Source organism: Balaenoptera musculus, chromosome 9 (genome assembly GCF_009873245.2).
Source record: "Balaenoptera musculus isolate JJ_BM4_2016_0621 chromosome 9, mBalMus1.pri.v3, whole genome shotgun sequence".
Taxonomy (NCBI): domain Eukaryota; kingdom Metazoa; phylum Chordata; class Mammalia; order Artiodactyla; family Balaenopteridae; genus Balaenoptera; species Balaenoptera musculus.
Window position 1 is genome coordinate 104,872,757 of NC_045793.1, and position 22,309 is coordinate 104,895,065.

The following is a 22,309-nucleotide window of genomic DNA, read 5'->3' on the forward strand; positions in this document are numbered from 1 at the left end:
GTGTGTGTGTGTGACTCTATCTATATATCAGTGCATCTCCATAGCAGCGTATCTCTGTCTCTATCTCTGTCAATCTGTCTGGCGTCCATAGGTCTGAGGTCAGACAGTTTGCAGTGACGGTCACTGCCCTGCGGGTCGGTCCACACTCACACAACGTGTTCCTGGCCCTGGTGCCTGGCCCCTTGGCACGCTCTGGCAGGGCTGTGAACCTGACCTCTAGCCCTCCCAGAAATGATTGTCAGGCCCCCTCCTCAGTGCCTAACTGAGCACACAGTTAAGGGGAGCCCGCTGCATCTGTCGTTAAAAGTCGCAGTCATCCCATGTGGGTGACACAGCTCGAGTGAGTGGCAGCCCCTGCCTGTCCTGCTCTCACACTGGTGCCCGTCTGGCTGCGGAGCGGGCTGGCTCCACCCAGGGGTGCCGATGCAGGAGGGGTCGCCCACGCAGGGGGCTCAGTCTTCGCTGATCCCCCACCGAGGAAGGGGCAGCCTGAACAACCCCCTGCACGGTCTGTGGATGAACGCTTTTGCCTTCACTGCCACTCGGTGAGGTCAGTGCTGTTGCTACCACCCTCATTTTATGACGAGAAAACCAAGGCACAGAAAGAAGATGTTCTTCTGAGGCCAAAGGCAGGAGCGAGTCAACATTAAGGCAGGACTTGAAGCCTGGTGGTCAGGGCTGCACATCCACAAAGGCCAGCAGGACCTGCTGTTTGCCCTGGGGTGGGCTTCTCTGTTTCTAGAAGCCCACCCCAAAGGGCCAACGGCTCTGAGCTGAGCCACTTGATAAAACCTCAGCTGTGAGCCTGGGTGAGGCTGCACAAAACCCAGGAGACTGGAGGGCAGAGTGCATGGTGGGCTCGTGTTAACGGCTCTTGGGCCCAGAGACAGCCCTGGCGGTGCCATTGCTTCAGTGCTTTTTTCCCCAGGAAGGTGCTCTGGCCTATCATTCCACTCAGGCTGCATCACCAACCCCTGCAGCCCTCGGGGCCTAAATGCATGCGAGGCATTTATTTCTCAGGGTCCTGGAGGCTGGATGTCTGAGATCCAGGTGGCGGCAGGGCTGGCTCCCTGTGAGGCCTCGCTCCTCGGCTTGCAGAAGGCCGCCTGCCCGCTCAGTCCTCACGTGGTCTCCTCTGTGTGCATCCATCCTCGTGTCTCTTCCTCGTCCTAGAGGGACGCCCGTCACATTGGGTTCAGACCCATCCTGACGGCCTCATTTTAACTTAATCACTTCTTTAGAGACTTTATCCAGATTCAGTCGCATTCTGAGGTATGGATGGGGGGTCAGGACTTCAACATATGAATTTGGGGGTCACCACTCAGCCCGCAACAGCTGGTGTTTATTACCCCCATTTTCTGATGGGACGACAGGGGCGTCAGAGCCCACGCTGGGCCGGCAGCAGGAGCTCGGGGAGCACCCAGGCTCCGACTCCAGGCTGGACCCCACTGCCTCCCTGTCCAGCTGTGGTTAATTTTGCCCACACTGTCCTGACGCTGCCTTTGCATGTGTGTCCTGTCACTGCCCTGACTTTGAATTCCATCCCCCCGCAGTTGGCAGAGTATCTGCAGCTCAGATCAGACACTTGACTCTGAGCGTCTGCACAGAGGCAGGGCCAGGCCCAGAGTCCTGGTGAGACCTTCCACCACATAAGGGCTGGCCTGCAGTCTTCCCCGCTATCCCAGTGTCAAACGTCCCTGTTCCCTTTCCTCTTCCTGCTGCCCTGCACTCCTCTCAGCCCTCACCTAGCTCTTGAGAGCATTTGTCAAGTGCACGCGCACGCACACACACCACCCGTCTTGTCTCTTAGCCACCTCGGAAACATCAGGGCTTTGCAGAGGATTCATGATAAACTGAACGCATCCCTCTTGTTTTCTGTGTGTGTGTTAGCCTGCTGTGAAGACATCGTATGTGTGCCGCCTTCTAAAGGTTGCTCCTGAAATGAGTGTTAATTCACGTGGTTCTAATGTGAATTCTGTCAATCCCAAAATTTACCCTGTTGTCAATGGCTTCTGTAGGGCCCACGTGTTAACCAGGGAGGTTATAGCGTGGGCTGCAGGCTTTCCTGGCAGAAGGACCAGGCTCTGCTCTAAGGCCTGGCAGCCTCTGTGCTTTGCTTTGACAGGTTTTGATCAGCCTATGCAGGGCTTCTTCAACTGTTTGAATCAGCTGCTGAATCAGTAAGTAGGCTTTTTCTTTTTTAACGCTGATTAAAAAAAAAAAAAACTACAACAACATTTAACATGATCGTAACCATCTTTAATGGTTTTAACTGAACTGTACAGTTCAGTGACGTTAAGTACATTTGTATTGCTGTGAAATAGATCTCCAGAACTTCATCGTCATGCGAATCCAAAACTATACCCATTCCGCATCAGCTCCCCCTGCCCCCTCCCCCAGCTCCTGGCACCCACCATTCTACTTTCTATCTCTGTGAATTTGACTACTCTAGGAATGCATATAAGCAGAATCATACACTATTTGTCTTTTTGTGACTGACTTATTTCATTTAGCAAAACGTCCTCAAGGTTCATCCACTTTGTAGCACGCAACAGGATCTCCTTCCCCTTTTTTAAGGCTGAATAATATTCCATTATACGTATATACCATATTTTGTTTATCCATTCATCTGTCGATAGGCGTTTGTGTTGCTTCTACCTCTTGGCTACTGTGACTGCTGCTGCAGTGCACAGATCACCTTGAGGTCCTGCTTTCTCTTCTTTTGGATGTAATCCCAGAAGGGCATTGTTGGTGACTCATTTAGTATGCTTTGCCTTGCAGACAAAGCGACTCAAACTGGTGTAATCCACAAGGAAATGTATAGGTTCCTGCAAGTCTAGAGGTTGGGCAGGCTCTTAACCCACACTCAGTCACATGACAGTTCTGAACCAATCACTGTGGCCCAGGGAGAGCCACGCACCCATTGGCTGCAGCTAGAAGGCACAGACCAATGGCCAGCAAGGAGGATGGGGTCACCAAGTTTGACTGGACGGTCAGGGGCCATCTCCCAGGAAACCTGGATGCAGAGGAAATCCGACCTGGTCCCCTAAAGTCAAGCACTGGGGTTAGGAGCACAGAACAGAGCCGGTGACCTCGGACCACTTATCCATTTCTCTTTGCCTGAGTTTCTCTATTTTGATAGCAAAGTTGGTTTTGACAATTATACATGTAAGTACCTATAAAGCACTTAGAACAATGGCCAGCTCTCCACAAATTTTAATTATTATGGAAGAAGTGGCCAGCATTTAAATGCAGGAGATTGTGCCTTAAAATCTTGATTTCCGCTTTTTCAAAAAAATTAGAGGCAGCAGCACCAGTGTTCATCATGAAAGAAACTGTCAGACTCAGCAGTAGATGCCCATTTTAGAGGGACATAGACTGTCCCCTGTGCCCTGCCCCCCACACCTGGCCTCACTCCATCTCTCACAGATGTCCCTTGGCCCTTGTAGACACGTCAGTTTGGGTCAAACTGGAGAGATGAAGTAACTTAAGCCCTCGGTTTTAAAAATTAGAAAAATGTAAAGATTCTGTTGTCACATAAACCTCAAATTAAGTGTTTAATTTTCTTCTTCATATGCTCACACAAATGATGCAGGGCTCTTTCCGTCTTCGTCCTTTGTCTTAGGCTATTAAATGACTATACAAACTGTCTTTGAAGAGACTTATTTTTTTCACTTTTTACGTTTTAATTTTTGTACAATTTTTAAAGGTTACTTTCCATTTACAGTTATTACAAAATATTGGCTATATTCCCCATGTTGTACAACACATCCTTGTAGCCTTACACCCAGTAGTTTGTACTTCCCACTCCCCACCCCTCTCCTGCCCCTCCCCTCTCCCCACTGGTAACCACTAGTTTGTTCTCTATATCTGTGAGTCTGCTTCTCTTATGTTATATTCACTAGTTTGTTGTATTTTTTAGATTTCACTTATAAATGATGTCATACAGTATTTGTCTTTATCTGACTTATTTCACTAAGCATAATGCCCTCCAAATCCATCCATGTTGCTGCAAATGGCAAAATTTCATTCTTTTTTATGGCTGTGTGGTATTCCATTGTATATATGTACCACATCTCTTTTTATCCATTCATCTGTTGATGGACACTTAGGTTGTTTCCGTGTCTTGGCTATTGTGAATAGTGCTGCAATGAATATTGGAGTGCATGTATCTTTTCAAATTAGTGTTTCTGTTTCTTTCAGATATATACCCAGTAGTGAAATTGCTGGGTCATAAGGTAACTCTATTTTTAGTTTTTTGAGAAACCTCCATACTGTTTTCCACAGTGGCTGCACCAATTTACATTCCCACCAACAGTGTATGAGGGTTTCCTTTTCCCCACATCCTTGCCAACGTTTGTTATTTGTGTTCTTTTTGATGATGGCCATTCTGACAGGTGTGAGGTGATGTCTCATTGTGGTTTTAATTTGCATTTCTCTGATGATTAACGATGTTGAACATCTTTTCATGTGCCTATTGGCCAGCTACATTTCCTCTTTGGAAAAATGTCTATTCGGTTTTTCTGCCCATTTTTTAATTGGGTTGTTTGGTTTTTCTGACATTGAGTCATATGAGCTGTTTACATATGGTGGATATTAATCCCTTATTCATCACATCATTTGCAAATACCTTCTCCCATTCAGTAGGTTGTCTTTTCATTTTGTCAGTGGTTTCCTTTGCTGTGCAAAAGCTTTGAAGTTTAATGAAGAGGCTTCTTACAGTGTGCCCTTTCACAGCGCATGAGTGGAGTGCCCTGCCCTGTCAGGGGGCTCTGCAGGTGGGCACGTCCTCTCCACTTGTCTTTAAACAGCTGCTGGGTGACTCACAGCCTGGGCAGATGGGGGTGGGTGAGAACAGCACTGGAGTTACTTCTGCGTGTGCCCACAGCTCTCCACTGGCATGCAGGGCTCCCTAGGAGGTAAGGCTGGGCTTGGGCCCCTCAGGATGGCCGAGCTGGGACACCAAAGCCCCACCTCCCCAGGACAGAGGCCCCGGTGCCGGCCAGGCTCAGGGCTGCCTCCCAGGACATACTGAGCTGTGCCTGAAGCTGACAGGCAAAAGATCATGTTTCCATGTGGTGGTGAAACCCAGAAGTAAACAGGCTGTGGTGTCATCTGGGTTCACTTGAGCCGGTCTCACACCGGCCTAGTTGAGTGGAGGCTCTTGGAATGGCGGCCCAAGTGCCACCAGCTGTGACGGTGGCAACCACCGTGTGGTGTAGTAACCACTGGGCTAACCGGACGCCTCCCTCTGAGTCTCGGCCGGCAGCCCTGGGGCCTGGACACCAGGACTCTGACTTAAGCCTTTGCCCCTCGGTTTCCCTGTGACTCAGGATTCCAAAGCGAGGGCTCAAGGAGGCATCAGAGAGGCAGCGGTGCCTTCACACCCGTGTCCCTGCATTCATCTGCCCACCCCTTCTCACGGGCACAGGGGCACTCAGGCAGAAAGACAGCCGGGTGAGCGGCTCCAGACATCCACACTGGCTGGCTGGTGCAGTTGTATCCGTCCAGCAGAGCTGCTCACTGGGAAAGCTACTCGTACAGACTTAAAGTAATGGATTAGGCAGTTGCTAAATGTGTGTTTTACTTTTCAGAACAATTTCAAAGCATGAGAAAAGTAATGAAGCTTTTTCTAAAATCAGGACTATTTCAGTCCTCTTTACTGTTTAGCCCTGATGGAACATAGATCCTTCAAGCTATAATGTAAACGTGTCTGTCTTAGCCTGGTGGAAAACAGCAGTTCAGAATGAAAACGCACGTACTGATCACCTAATATGTGCCCGGCACCAGCAGAACAGAGTCACCCGGTCTGGAGGGATTAAAAAGCTGGAAGAACTCGTGCCTTACAGGGAAAAGAATTAGCTCTCCACTTTTCACCAACGCCAGAGAGGGTCAGCCCGGAAAATGCGCTGAGGGGGATCTGTTTGACACCTTAGGGAATCCTGTCGTCGGGAAACCAGTGAACCAATGAGGAGGGAAATGGGCCAAAGGGGATGTTAGATTGTGGGCTCAGACATGCTAAAATTTCCTGCTAGAATCTCAGGAACGCCTTCACCTGTCAGCTGGAAGGGCCAGTGTCCTGCCCTCCACTTAGGGACTGAGACACCAAGGGCGGGCTGTCCCCACGGTCACATCACTCGGAGAAGAGAGAAGTTCCAAACGGGGACCCCAGGCAGCTGGTGCCACTGAGCCTGATGCAGGGGCACCTGGGGACCATTTGGCTGGATCAGTGACCCCCCATCCCCCCAGTCCTCCCACCCCTCCACCCCCAGCAGCTTTTTTGATCAGCAAATAATTTCCACATCCTCTGCTTCCTGGGTGTCCCCTCTGGGAGCCCCCTTGTCAGGGACCCCCTCACTCCTCCTGCACTTCTGGGCCTGGGGCTGGGAGACATGCCATCCTCGGGGAAAGTCTTCAGGCTGCACTTGCTGAAACCCCCACGCGATGGAGGCTGTACTTAGACCTGCCAGCTTTGGCGAGACCACGCCCGTGAATGATTACGTCTGCCTGGAGACTGACTACGGGTCAAAATAACACAACCTCGTCATAAGAGCTACGTCTGCTGAGGCTTGAGTGTGTGCCAGGCCTGTCCTCAGACGTGACTTGCATGCAGGCTCCTGGTGGCTCCCTGTGTAAGGGATGATGGTTCTCAGCCCCATTTACAGGTGAGAAGGTCAAGGCCTGTAGGGACTAATTTTCTCAAGGCCACGGTTGAATCAGCCCCCTAATTGGACTAATTTTCTCAAGGCCACGGGTGAATCAGCCCCCTAATTGTTTAAACTGGTACAAAGATATAGGAGAAAAATTGTGCAAGCGCAAGATGAGGACACAAACGTGATAGCGGAGTGTGCATCTGATTCTCTTCCCATATTTAAGAAGTTTTGTTATACATTTATCCTAAAAGCTTCTGAAAAATAAAGACGAGGAATCTTGGGGATGAGTGATTACTTCCTAACCATTGCCTGTGTTTTCCGGACTTGCTATACTAAAGAAAAAGAAAATAAACTTTATTTTAAAACTCAAGGGCTTCCCTGGTGGCGCAGTGGTTGAGAATCTGCCTGCCGGTGCAGGGGACACGGGTTCGAGCCCTGGTCTGGGAGGATCCCACATGCCGCGGAGCAACTAGGCCCGTGAGCCGCAGCTACTGAGCCTGCGCGTCTGGAGCCTGTGCTCCGCAACAAGAGAGGCTGCGATAGTGAGAGGCCCGCGCACTGCGTTGAAGAGTGGCCCCCGCTCGCCGCAACTAGAGAAAGCCCTCGCACAGAAACGAAGACCCAACACAGCCAAAAAAAAAAAAAAAAAAAAAAAAATAGAATCTAGGCAATAAAATAAAGTCTAACCTTTAAAATAAATAAATAAATAAATAAATAAATAAAACTCAAAAGAATCCTAATAGAAAAACTCGGGTAAAGTGCAGCTGTTGGGGGGACGTCTCCAAGACCAAGTGGGGTGGAAGAGAAGGGTGTGGAGGTGCTTCTAGGAGTGGAGATGAGGGGATGCTTTACTTCCCAGGGGGCAGCCCCCCGCTTGGACTCTGCAGCAGGTGAGTAAAACTGAGGCTGGAGCCCAGCATCTCCTAGGAGGTTATTCTGGGTACTGGCAGGTTTTGCTGAGGTGAATGTTTTCTGGCCCATAAAGCCAAATTCTTTGGGGGCCACTGTAATTGTGAGTTAGACAGGTGGTCTGCGTGTGAAAAGTTTCATTTACTGGCTATAGTCTGTTGGCTGTGGACAAGGCTGGAAACAATTCTGTACAAGTTTCCTAAAATGATGGGCTCTGACACTGATCTCACTTTTGTTACGAGAAGATGCCATTTCCAAGGCAGGCGGGACTCTGGCGAGGAGGCTTGGGGGGAAATCACGGTGTCACTTGTCATTACCTGTATGCTCACTGCTCTGTACTGTGTCTGAGTGGCTTTGAGGTAGCAATTTTGCTACATGTGTGTATAAGTGTCCAGAGGAGCACAGTACACAAGCATTGTTATTAGACACTTAGCTTTTCCTTACTCACTTTTGCTGGCATATTAGCATTTTATGATTTCTAAAATTTTTATACAGAATATATCTTGAAACCAGCACCTATTAGAGTCTCTTCAATATTTAAAAATGTTGGTACAGCCACTATGGAGAACAGTATGGAGGTTCCTTAGCAAACTAAAAATAGAGCTACCATATGATCCAGCAATCCCACTCCTGGGCATATATCTGGAGAAAACCACAATTCAAAAAGATACGTGCACCACAACGTTTATTGCAGCACTATTTACAATAGCCAGGACATGCAAGCAACCTAAATGTCCATCGACAGACAAATGGATAAAAAAGGTGTGGTACTTACATACAACGGACTATTACTCAGCCATTAAAAAGAATGAAATAATACCATTTGCAGCAACATGGATGGACCTAGAGACTATCATGCTAAGTGAAGAAAGATAAAAACAAATATCATATGATATCACTTATAGGTGGAATCGGAAAAAAATGATACAAATGAACATATTTACAAGACAGAAACAGACTCACAGGCATGGAAAACAAACTTATGGTTACCTAAAAGGAAGGGTGAGGGTAAGGGATAAGTCAGGCATATGGGATTAACAGATACACCCTACTGTGTCTAAAACAGATAACCAACAGGGGCCTGCTATATAGCACAGGGACCTATACTCATTACCCTACTTTAAGCCATAATGGAAAATAATATGAAAAAGAATATATATATATATACACATATATATGTGTACACATATGTATAACTGAATGACTTTGCTGTACACCTGAAACTAACACAACATTGTAAATCAACTATACTTCAATAATAAATAAATAAAACTAAAAATAAATAAATAAATAAATATATGTTTGCTACATTAGTCCAGACCCAGGTGACATTTTGAAGATGCCATCTTCACATCTACGCTATTCAATCGGTCCCAAACATCAGGCAACTTATACAAATAATTAATGAGGCAAAAATAACCGCATCGTCTGGCTAAGCTGGCAGGGCTGAGGTGTGGGGAAGATGTGCAGATGCAGGGACCACAGCCCTGTAGACTCAGACTTTTGCTCCATCATTACGAGGGCCTCTGCTCCCCAGGGGACTTTTGGAGGTGCCTCCCACTAGCTCTGTGACAGCCTTTGGACACAGTGACCTGTGGGTCTCGTTGCCGCCTTGCATCTGTGTTCCCCGGCATCTCCAGACCCCGTCTCCTTGTGCTCTGCGTGCGAGATGCCTCCTGCCTCAAAGCAGGACACCGGGAGTCCTGCCCGCTCCCCCGCCCCCAAAGTTAGCCCTTTCCTTCTCGCCTTGGGCGTATTTTACAACCATTAGGGATGTTTTGTGTCACTTCCTCACTCTGCCTTTCTGAAACTGTTCTAATACAGTTTCCACAAGTAGTTATGTTTGCTCTGCTGTCTTGAGGAAAGTGTCACGTTTAACTCTGCTGAGGGCATCCTGTGGTGCCTTCCCATGAAACGGGAGACACAGGAAGGGCATTGAGACAGAAAGTAGAGTCTAACAGTTTAGAAAGAGAAGAACACTCAAAATGCAGGCACTGAATGTCTGTTTTGAAAAGTGGTCTGTTCAGTAACTCCAGGGCCCTTGTTGGAGAAGTCGCTGTCTTTGGAGCGAAGCAATGAAGGGGCTTTGGTCCGAGGAGGATGGGGTGATACACAGGCTTGAGCGCAGATGGTCCTCAGCTGGCCAGGCAGCCCTGGCGAGGTGTTCAGGGAAGGGCTTCCCCCAGTGCAGACCTATACCGGTGGCTTCAGCATCACCTGGGGACATGTGAGAAATGCCCTTCTCAGCCCCAAGCCCGAACCACTGAATCAGAAACTCCTTGGGGAGAGGGGTCACTGGGCAAGCCATCTGAACAGAGCCAGACATTCTGGTGGTTGTCTGGGTGCAGGACCCCCGGGCTGGGGAGCCCAGTGTGGGGCTCGGACCCCACCATCTTTGAGCTGTGGTATTCTTCCCATTTGTGGGTCGCCAACCCAGGGGTGTGGGTTCTGACTTTACTACATCTCCACCCCTTCTGCCCATCTCATTGTGGTGCCTCCTTTGTATCTTTGGTTGTGGAAAGTTTTTTCTGCTAGTCTGCAGGTTGTTCTCACAAATACTTGCTCTATAGGTAATTGCAGTTTTGGGGTGCCTGTGGAGAGAGGTGAACTCAGGGTCTTCAGAGTCCGGCATCTTGGCCACCTCCCCAATGCTTCTTATTTTAAATAACTCAAAATAATAAAAATATATTGTCTATTTTATATTATATAATTATATGTGCGTATAACATACATATACATATGTACGTGTGTGTCTGTGTGTATATATATATATACATATATATATATATGCTATTTTAAAAATCCTTATTTCCTAAAGTGGTTAAGAATAAATACCAAGAGAGCTTAGAGATATATGTGATGGGAAGAGCAGGATGTGGGGTGGGTAGAATCCATGCGAAAGTCCTAATAAAGACTAACTTTGTTTCTGACCTTCCTGGGCACCAAGGCAAAAAAGCGAGGTGGGCAGACACTCAGCCAAATAGCAGGCATTCATTTCATCAAAAGGGGGGGAAAGGAAGATCTAAATGTTAGGACACATTAAAGTGGATGCTTTTATAAAAGACACTGAGTACTATGATAGATAATATCTCCAACAGCAGTTCTACATCAGATACAAAAATGTTCTTCATTTGGTCATTTTCATGTCAATTTTAGGTCAGTAGCAATGGCTGAACAGTGCATTACAGAAAACCAAGCAAAAGTGGGCCACATACTTTGTTCTCTAGAGTTCTAATGATAAAGGGATAGAACTTGAGAGAATCTAGCAGAGAAACAGACGATATTTTTCCTGGATTGCCTGTCTCAGAAGGCAGGTGGCTCACCTGTACTTCATGCCAGACCTGAATCGTAGTTCATTCAATTTAGTAACTTGGCAAGTCCCTGAATGTCACCTTTTCTGAGCTGTTGATTAAATACAGTTCCCATGCTTTAATATACTAGACAACCTGGAGCCAGGGTTTCTATTTTGATGAAGCAAACTGAAGCATCAGCTTTGTTCCTTACAACAGAAACTACCATCCTGATCCCCAGAGGTGAGGCCCCAGAAATACATATGTAAGAGAGGGCTGGATCTTTTTCTCAAAAATATTTTAGAATATATTGAAATCTCTGGACAAATGGAACCAAGATTTGTTCCATAGGACATGGAAGAAAATCTTTTGGTGTAGAAAAATTTAAATGTAGGTATTCTCAGCAAGGTTCATTTCACATTTTCTTGGTGCAAGAACCTCGATTTGACTTTTGCTTAGTACATGTTTTTGTGTGATTTTGAATAGTCGTGTCCTGTTTATGGGCCTGGCAAAGTATGTTTCTGTAACACGTACTCTCAGGGATAGATGAAATCATTTGTTGGCTGGGGCTCCTTTTATAATTTGAAAAATAGGAATAATTATTTTCATACTGCAGAGGACATTGGATAAATAAGGAGTTATCTGGACATTGCAGAATATCAAAAACCTAACTACCATTATATGGTTTCAAACATTGATGTTGCACTGTATATCTGATAGTTGTCAGCCAGTGGTCTAACATCTTAGGCGACTCTTAAAGCCATGACATCAGCGTGGAGGAGGAATTCTTTTAGCTATTTGCTAAATAAAATAGGCGCATGAAAATAATATGAAACTTCAGTTTCAATACGGCGGAACTGAGTCTAAGAACCGTCAACCGAAGTCAGCATTGCGGCTGCTGAGAGAAACTGGCCACCCCATCCAGGTGTAGTCTTCCCCAGAAAGCAGCTTTCCTCTCTGCCCTGTGGGAATCTGCTCAGCCCAATCTGCCGTAAGGCTTTCTGCTCTCTCCTAAGGCAACAGTGATGGTCACGTGTACAAAAGAAATCTAGTTCCTGACATTACTGACACCATCATTTAGCACAGGAAAACAGTCAAGAATCACTTAACAAAATTTGTTTTCAGTGTGTGGAGGAAGGACCACAAACTGATCAGAGGAACTAACTCCAAAGGAAGTAGGGCTAATTTAGGCAACAGAGCAGAACTTTAAATATTTGTTGTTATTGCTTCAGAAAATTTTAACAGATTATGACATATATAAAACAAGAGCAAGCTGGTATTGAAAAACACATGAAAAAAAGAACTTCCAGAAGCTCTTGGAAATGAATACACATCCTTAGAGACATACACAATTAGACACATTTTGGTGAAATTTTTGATATCCATGGATAAAGAGGAAAATCTTACTAGCTTCTAGAGATAAGGTTATATATAGTTGGAAAGAATCATGCTAGCGTTTGGGTTCTCATCTGTGAGGCGGGATGCCAGACAACAGTGGTGCTGAGAATTCAATCTTGAGGAAGAAGGATTTTGATCTGAATCTGGCTCCATTTTATCCATACTGATAGTGAAGGATTAAGTGCAGACAACCTTGTGAAGACACAAGAGGGCTTAGAGAGTAAACTAGATCCTAAACTAGATTATTCCCAAAATAGAATTACTCAAATGTGTAATCTGAATAATGGAAGATAAATCCAGGAAAGGGAAACATGATATGCAGCTGTCACATTTAGTATATTTTTTAAAATAAAAGTTCCCATAATGGAAACACCATCATATGAAACTCTGTGTGTGTGTGTACTTCATGCAAAAATCAGGGCAATTTAGACATCTGTTAGATAAGACTATCTAATTCCAAGAAACATGTATTGAACTAGTTACAAAAAAATGGGTTTTGTGGGATTTTTTTTTGCTCACATACCTGGGAATTTTAAGAGATGAACCCTTATTACGGACATGGTGGGGTCCCCAAACCCAAGTGCTGTCTTAGGTCTGTGCTCCTCTCTGTCTGTGGACAAGCCCTCTCCATGTGCTGGTCCAGATGACTGTCAATTTATCCAGGACCCTTCCCACTCCATGGATTCCGGCCCAAGGAGACCACCTGCCCAGTATCTCTGGCCAGAAAGCCCCGAGAAAGGCCTTGATTGGTCCAGCTTAGGACACGTGCCCACCTTTGGACCACGGTTCCAACTGACCAGGTTTGGGTTCATCTCACATCCATGCCCTGCGGCTGGGAGTAGTGAGGGGGCAGTTAGACTCGCCCAGCTGTTGAGAACGAGGTTAGCTACCGGAAGGAGGAACTCACGTAGCACAAACAGGGAGGGGGCAGTGCAGACAGATAGAAGCAGCAGCTGTTTTCTATATATGTTTTCAAAGAACAGCAAGCGGAGAGCAGGCTTGTCCTCACACGGGTGAAACTGGGATTTTCTCTGTGTCTCTAACAATTAGGGTTATGGTTCAGGCTTTGGAGAAATATAGATTGATTGAGGCCAAGAGTACATTACTTGGCTCTTAAAAGAATTCAGGTCTATTTTAGATCCATAAATGCTTTCAAGGTCTTTATTATCCTGCCTTCTTGAAAAAAATAAAATATGTGTTCAGGTATGTGGTACTTCTCTGTAGTGAACTGGCTACACTGCTATCTTCATCATGCAGTATCTTTGAGGATCCCAGGTCTGTGGGGCTTTTGGACAAGAACATTAATGTCAAATGTGGATTTTTTTATATAATAGGTTTTTTTTTCATTGAAGTATAGTTGATTTATAATGTTGTGTTCATTTCTGCTCTACAGCAAAGTGATTCAGTTATACATACATATATATATACATTATTTTTTAATATCCTTTTCCAAATATAAAGTGTTAAATGGTGCCCTTCCAGCTAAAGAGACTGTCATTTTGAAGAGGACTAAATATATAAACTTCACTTTGAGGAAACTGTAACTAAAGAATCAATAACAGGAAAAGAAGGTGGCCAGGACTGGAGGCACCAGTCAGGGCAGAAGCCTACTATGCTGGTGACAGAGGTTCTCCTGAAGAGCAGTTCTGAACCCAGCCTCCCACCCCTCTTCCTCTTGACGTGTGCACACGTGTGCACACGCTGACACAGTCATATACAGCACATGAGACTTCGTACAGCCCAGCCACTCGGCAGTACGTGCCGTTTCCCATTCAGCCTGTGTATCTGTGCTTTTGCCCATCTTTTGATCCAACCGCACTTGTTTCAGGACCCAGGTCAGTGGCCACTTTCTGTCTCCTCTAGGTAGGAGGATGGCCCCACGTCTGTCTCCCTGTGGCAGGCTCCCTGTGTTCCCCTCCCACCTGTGAAGTGGCTCACCTGTACTGTGTGTGTTGGTGTGTTTAACCCAGGGATGTGTTCCCTGGGAGACCCCAAGACTTTCCAAGGGGATCTACATCCAGATGCTATGTGTCCACATGTATTGTTTCCTAGAACCAAGGTGCCTGAGGGCTCACAGGCAGGCAACATCCGTTCAGGGGTCGCCCCGACTCCCCTTTGCTGCATGCCTGTCTCCCCTCCTCGAAGAAGACAGACATAGTCCCCAGCCATCAGGAATTTCACTTGGATGCGGTTCCCTGAGGCGAGCAGACCTTATCCTGATGCCTGACAAAAACACACACAGCATTTCTGGTAGTGGGCTGAGCTGGCAGATAAGCCCTTTTGAACATCAGGTGGTTTCCATGTTTTCTTTCCAACTAAATGGACAACGGATCTAATCCCGTTGTCAGTTAATACATCATTAAGCATAAATTTTATGACCGATCAATCAAGTGATGTGTAACAGAGGAAGAGTTTTAAAAACTGAGTGGAGTGATGTCACTATAGACAAACTCTTAATTCACCTCCACTTACTCACGCAAACAAGGCTTCCCAGTTGCTTAATAGTGATAAGAATGAAAAATGTGAACTGCATTAATGCCAAACCCTGCCCTGCTCTAGTGATCAGTAATCCAGTCATTTTTGAGAATTCTTTGAAAAAAGCCTTATCTGAGTCATTATGAGATGCATGTCTAATGACATTTTACTTTTTTGTTTAAGAAATGTCAACATTTCTAAAATATTTATGCAATTGTTATTGGATCTTTCCTATTCATTATCATGATGATAACGTCTTGTATAGAAAAAAAATTAACACTATCTAGTTATGGTGAGAGAAAATAAAAATTAAATTTTAATTTATATGTATTTTTTATACCAAGAGATTTAATCAGTAGAAAAGCTCTCAAGCACAAAGTACATTCAGTTAGGATGAGATGAGAGTCTGCGACGGCGTCGGGGGTGAGTAATAATTTCAAGAAAGAAGAGCCATGTTCTAGAATGCTGCCTGTTCAAAGGAGAACTTTCTCATTCCTTTCCTCATGCAGGGTTCTGGACATCAATACCTTGAATACCATCATGTTCAGATTCCTTTATTACATTTTGTAAAATGATGGAACAGATTTATTTTAAATATTAATAATTACAATGAAATTGCATCTGTGGTAACTAATTGAACTCGTGATGGAAAGGTTCAGATGTCAGTTAAGAGGTAGGAGGGGTGTATACGACAAAATTTACTGACATACATCTTGTCAGTTCAGAAGCGCCTTACCTGTGGCTACCTTTCTTTCCCCTTTATTCCCAGTGCATAGACCAAAGGGAACTAAACCAAGGTGGGTTGAGATGGGGGACGTGAGCTTGGCTCGTTGGCTTGTGAACCGGCATCAGGACGAGAGGAGGAAGAGGTTAGTCTTTCGATGAGACATTTTCTCTGGGCGGATAAGCCTGGGGAAACTGACTCTTGACAAATCTCCCTTCATAATGACCAGCAAATAAACAATATCATATCATACAAGGTCATTCATTTGCATTTAATAAAATAATAAAAATGAATCCATTACCCAAATACCCAGAAGATATTTACATTTGGTGTTAGAAATTTTCTTTGGTGACTTTGTAAAAGAAAAACTCAGTGGAACTCATGCCAAACTGAAATGATCGTGTGCAACCTGAGGAATTAGTAGCCTTGAGTTAGCACTTTCTTCTTCTTTCTGCTTTACGCCTGAGCTCGAGAATTTTTGCTCTCATGTGGCTGTAATGGCATTTGAGCCATGGGATTATGTAATTCAGGTGGAGAACAATGGAAGTGTTAATATTCTGGACTCGGGCTCTGTGGCTGTTTATTTGGAAGAGAATTTAATCGTGAATTTATATTTGGCATCTGCTAAAAACAAATTGTGTTTTTCCACATTTGCAAAAATCCTGCAATAATAACTCTTTAGTTCAAAAAGGTTGTTCACGCCTTAAGAGAAGAGCAAACTTGCCAACGCATTAATCAACTCAAAAAGTGACTTACTCTTAGGGGTGACGGAAAATAGCAGAGAGGAAAAAAGGCCATGCTTTTTTTCTTTTAAGATTCCTAATTAGTCGCCAGTCAACTGTCAAAAATGTTTACATCCTCCCTTTGGATTTGGAATTTCAAAGAAGGATAGAATTCTAGATCTAGAAGGGATGTCATACTTATTTTACAGAAAGGGGAAAGGGTTGTTCAAAGTTCTGAGTAGAAATTGGACCGGGCTGTGGGATTCAGGCTGGGTCCCTACAGGACAGGACCTGAGGCCAAGCAGCTCCAAGTTTTCCTTTTGTCTCTTAAGCTTCTGTTTAGAATCAATAAAGAAAAAGCAATCTCCTGCTCCATCATGTCAAACAGAAATTGTCAAAACATGTTATAGTTCATGAGGTTAATAATAGGAACCAGTGGAAAAGAGAAAAGATAATAAGGGAGCAGATGGGGATGTCTGATTCCAAGCAAAAGAGTCTCAGGCTGGCAGCGCAGACTGCGGAGAGAATCAGAAACGGCCTGAAAACTAACACACTAACACTGACCCAGGTACAGAGCCTCACGGGGATGTCCATTCCCATCTTCAAATCCGTGCCGGATTTCACAGCGCTCTCGGAAGTGGTTTGCAGGAGGCTTGAGCCTTTGCACAAGCTCACCTCTCCTGCTAGCTGGCAGACCTGCCCGGTGCTCCAAGCAGCCTTCCATCCTCCCTCCCTCCTGCCCTCTCTGGTACTTACCACGCCCTCGGGATGCTGATGGCATTGCGCCCCTGTTCCTTCTCCCTCGGACGTTTATGCGGCTGCCCTTCCCATCCTGTGTGAACATCTCACTGCACACCAGCAGGCTCCCTGAGAGCAGGGCCCCCCTCGCCTGCTGCCCAGCACCGGCTCCGGGCCCTGAAGCAGGCACGCGGGTGGACCCTCACTGGACATCTGTCCATCGGGTTTGAGGATGGAGCACCCTGGGCCCTGGGGAAAGTCCTGGGCAAGAGGGGAGCTCTGGCATTCATACTCCTCACTGTGCATTTTTAAGCGGTTTAACACATCCACAATGGAGAGAGACTTCTCACCCCTTGCTGACTAAGTATTTGCCGTTGGCTGGATTTAGAGCAGTGACTCGCAACTTTTTTTGCCTCAAAACTTCTGAGGGATGTAGAACAAGCCCAGACAAGCATCCTCGAGCTTATAACATGATCGAAAAGGGTGGGCTTGGAGCGCCCCCTCTACCACGGATGCCTTGTCAGTTTCCAGGGCACGTGAGTGCCGGGAAGGCTGTTCACAGATGATGGTCCTAGTGTCTCCCTGAGGGGCCAGCTGAGAGTCTTCCTTCAGGGAGTGATGCCCACTGCAGTGGCGAGGGGGCAGGGCTGGACCGAGCACTTATTCAGTGCCTGCTCTGTGCTAAGACCTCCCTCCAACCAGCCTACCCCCTCTGCCTGTGCAAACACACTTGGCATTGGCATCACCACGTGGCATTGTCGGTCTTTGTGTACTTGTCTGTCCCCTCGTGAACCGTGAGTCACCAGAGAGCTGGGTGACTCTTGGATTGGAGACCTGCGTCCCCAGGTCCAGTCACGGGGCCCTTCCCATCCTGGCACACACCCTGCAGTGGAGACACGCCGGGGGCATCGCACTGTGGGCTGGCATCACATTTAGTCCTCACCGCAGTCCCACAGGCTGTGTATCACCTCACGTCCCAGAGGAAACTGAGACAGAGGGTCCAGGGACCTGCCCCAGGCTGCTCTGCTGGGATTTGAACTCAGGTCTCTGTGACCTAAATCCTATATGCTCTTTCAATGTTCATGCTGTTTACACTACAGAGAAGAAAAAGTGTTAGTTTAATTAACCTACTTGCTCAGTGAAGGTGACAAAAAAGAAGGCAGGAAACCAGAGTCTGCTGGGCCATCGGGGCTGCCCCTGAAGGCTGGGCAGGGGAGCAGCTCTGAGTGGAGTTGGCAGGAGGGTCCAGGAGTGACATCTCCGGCAGAGTCGCTGGTTGTGTGGACAGAGTAGCCAGCACACAACATCCGAGGTGTGACAGCTTCTCAGCAGACCCACGGCAGAAAAGGCTTGGGTGGTATTAATCCATAGGCAGTGTTTCTTCTCCGGATTTGCCCTCTAATTAAGAGTCTTGGAACAAAAGCCAGGAAGAAAGCTAGAAGAAAGAGGTCATTGTTCAGAAGCATTCACTGCGTTCAGACACATTGCCTTGTGCCTTTGCTTCTCTAAACAATTCCTCCCTTGTTTCTGATCTTTATTTGTGAGCTCTTTTGTGAAATGTCTGTTTTTTTTGGTTTTTTGGTTTTTGTTTTTTTGTTTTTTTTTTTAATCTTGTTCTTTTATTTTACTGTTTGGGATCTCCAAGAATCCAACACCTCCAGGAATTTTCTCCTTGGTGCTCTTTTGGTTTTGTTAATTCTGTGTCTCTAGTCTGCTGTCTAGTTAAAATATTGACGGTGTTGAGTGTGTATTGATGGTGTTATGATGTCACTTGTCTATCAAGGCATGAGTCTCTGGAGTTTGCACTCGGCATATGTGTAGCCTTTATTCATTTTAGGCATCCAGCAATTTACTTATTGAAGGAACGCTTTTCAAACAAAACACACTGACACTACAGCACGACACAGTCCTTATTTCCTGGATGACCATAAGCAGTGCTTAGATCATATGCCTTGAGGTTTAAAATCTATATCTACATTCAATTTAAAAAAACACCTCTGGTCTGAGGCTGGTCCAGAGTTCTATACTCCTGTCCTACCACCTCAATATTAGGCGGATTCTTCTCCAAGCATGGAGCTTTCAACCTCAAAGCTCAGTAAGGGGAAAATTGGTACCCACACTCTCCTAACACTTACCGTCCCTCGGAATAGCTGGACAGATGTGACGCGTGGCCGCAGTGCCCCACCATCACAATTACAGTCTGATGGAATGAACTCGGGCCTCCGCAGTAAGTTACAACTCGGTGCACCTTATTCCCTCTGCTGCCCTAAACCACGTTCAGTGCTCAGGAGACAGAGACCTCAACCAAGAACACTTTTATTCTCATTTTTTTACATTTTACTTGCGGGTTCTCTTCTACGAGCATCTCTTACTTAAACCAGATCTTACTCTCACATGTAAAAATAAAGAGAAAGCCAGAGGCTGGCAATGACTGTCATTAATATTTAAAGCCAAATTATACATGTTCCTGGGAAGTTAGAAGTTCCCGAACAAGATGAGTTTTTTCAAAGTTTGTTTCTATTTTGAAAACCCCTAGTTTCTCCAGAGAACTCAATTTCAAACAACTTCTGTTAAACCAAGGGTTAGACTAGAAACAATTGCATTCATCATGTCATTAGTTTGAATTTTTTAATGTTGTTTGCTCGTAGACACATAGAGGATAACAATTCCAAAGGTTAATTCAAAATAGGCTGATTTTTTTAGGGAAAATGTTGCTCTCAATCACATATGCACGTAACGCCTTCCAAGTTAAAGCGTGTCCAGAGGGAAGTGGTGTGTTTGAGGGGTCCTCCCTCACACCCCAAATTCCAGATTTCAAATGAGTCAGGCAGTGGGGAACTCACTGGAGCATTGCCTGACCTGCCCTTGTGTGTCTCGTCCAGTGAGCCTGCCCCTGGGGCCTGGCGGTCCCTGCGGTGTGGATGGGGTCCCGCCACTGCCATCGGAGGCCGAGGAGACTGTGTCTATGGGCAGCTGCTTTGCCTCAGAGGACACAACAGAGGACTCGGGAGTGATGAGTTCCCCCTCGGACATCGTGTCCCTGGATTCCCAACACGACAGCACGAAATCCAAAGACAAGTGGGCCACAGACCAGGAAGACTGCAGCGACCAGGACCTGGCTGGGACCCCAGAACCGGGCCCCCAGAAGAGCCCCTCGTGGGAGAGGAGTGGCTCTGGGAACTGGCATCCGAGGTGAGTCATGGACGGAGGGAGGTCTTTCGTCCTGGTGACCCAACCAGTACTTGTTAGGTCACCGCACCCTGACTGGGGACTTGTTATCCATAGTTCTGTCTTCATGCTCTTTCTAGCTATGCAGGTATTTACCAATAATACATAGTATTGGCTTGTTTGTTTATACCTTTGATATAGATGGTACCATACTCTGAGTGTAGTTTTCCACTCAACATCATGTGTTTAAGATTTATCCCTGATAACGTATGTGTTGTTAGTTCACTTATGTATCCATTTCTTAATGAATGGACACTAAGGTTATTCTGGGTTTTCACCACTGGAATCAATGAGCAAGTCATACATAGGTCTCCATTTATACATAGAGTTTTTCTAGAAGAGAAATTATTAGACCTTCAGAGAAAACTCACCTGCAACTTTTTGGAATATTGGCAGATTGCTCTCCAAAATGATGATCTGGTATCCACGTCCTCCAGCCGTCTATAGTGGCCTGCCACTCCACATCCACACCGATACGGGGATTAATGGGCGTCTTAAGTGTTGTAGTCATATAGGTGCCAAATGGCATTTCGTGTGGCTTTAAGATATAATACTCTGATTAGTAAGGATGAGCATCTTGTCATGTGTGTATTACCAATTCAGTTTCCTCTTCTATGAATTGTCTTTTCATAGCCTTCTCTTTTTTTTAAATTGGGACATTACTTTTTTTTTTAATCGTTAATTTCTCTTTAGACAGTTATTTACACACAGAGAATCTCTAAGACGGTGGCTTGAATTTAACTGTTTTATTTTGTTGTATGAAAATTGCTTTTTGATTTGAATATTGTTGAATTTGTCCTTTTTCTCCTGAATGTATATGATATTTGAATATTTGAGAGATCCTTTTCATACCACAAAGGACTAAAGGTTATCTGAATTTCTTGTAAAAGTTTTAGCGTTGCTTTCTCACATTTGGGCTTCTTGTCTACCTGGAGTTTATTTTTGGGTGTGGTGTGAAGAAGGGATCTATTTTTCCCACTGGTTCCTAGTTCCATGTTGGTCCTCTATCAAGTTTCTGTATACACATCAGTCTGTTTCTTGCACTCATTCCATAGACTGGTTAATCTGTCTCTGCACCAGAACCAGTCTGTCATAATTCCTTTCTTCATCCTTAGTTAGAAAGGCAGGTTAATTCTTGGCAACTCATCCTTCTTTTTTTTGTTACTGTGGAAGTATAGTTGACTTACAATATCATGTTAGTTTCAGGTGTATAGCACAATAATTCATTTATACATATATCTATTCTTTTTCAGATTCTTTTCCCTTATAGGTTATTACAAAATATTGAGTAGAGTTCCCTGTACTATACAGTAAGTCCTTGTTTATCTCTTTTATACACAGTAGTCTGTATATGTTAATCCCAACCTCCCTTTCCCCTTTGGTAAACATAAGTTTGTCTTCTATGTCTGTAAGTCTCTTTCTGTTTTGGAAATAAGTTTATTTGTACCTTTTTTCTTCTTTTAGATTCCACATATAAGCGATATCATGTGATATTTGTCTTTCTCTGTCTGGCTTACCTCACTTAGTATGATAATCTCCTTTTTTTTACCTTTTAGGTAATTTTAAGAACCAGTCACACAATGTTTTAGAAACGTTAATAGAAATAGAGTAGATTTTTTTTTAAAAAAAAGCATAAGTTGATCACCAAAATGAATGAATGCCTTTGTATTTTTCATGTTTTTTTCAGCTTTGTCTAAATGAACACACAAGTCTCTGTCTGGTTAATGTAATTGTAGTGTCAATACTATTTGAGTTTGGTTTATTTTTAGCTAACAGTTTATCACGAGCATTTCCCCAGGTGGTTGTATACACCCTCTAATAATGTTCAAGTATAGCTCTTCAATCTTAAGGACAATTCCAAGACCAAGTTCATATTCTATTAGACAGGAAATTAGAAGGTGACAATTGGCCCATTTCGCCTCTGCCCCAAACAGGGTGCATTGAGTTGAGGTTGGCCTGTTTGCAGAGAAAAAATACGGCATTTCCTTCACAGGCCACCTAAACATAAATGAAAGGAGCTTCACAGCAATCCTCAGATCTGTTCAGTCGGTTTGCATTGGGATTGCACACCCTGAGCTCTACATCTGAAACTAATCAGACACGTTACCTCGGTGCCCCAGGGATGCTCCTACAAAAGTCCCAGTGGATTTTGCTGGTGTTGACCAGATGTAA

The 22,309-nt window shown here is 45.2% G+C and overlaps 1 protein-coding gene across 5 annotated transcripts in view; it reads left to right on the top strand.

Moving 5' to 3' along the window:
* COBL (cordon-bleu WH2 repeat protein) overlaps window positions 1-22,309 on the top strand; it is a 273,155-nt gene that overhangs the window by 223,306 nt on the left and 27,540 nt on the right. For all 5 annotated transcript variants that reach the window (XM_036863045.1, XM_036863042.1, XM_036863044.1 and 2 more), the window contains one exon: window positions 19,792-20,101. In XM_036863045.1, coding sequence (XP_036718940.1) covers window positions 19,792-20,101 — 310 coding nt within the window. The remainder of the gene's footprint in view (window positions 1-19,791; window positions 20,102-22,309) is intronic.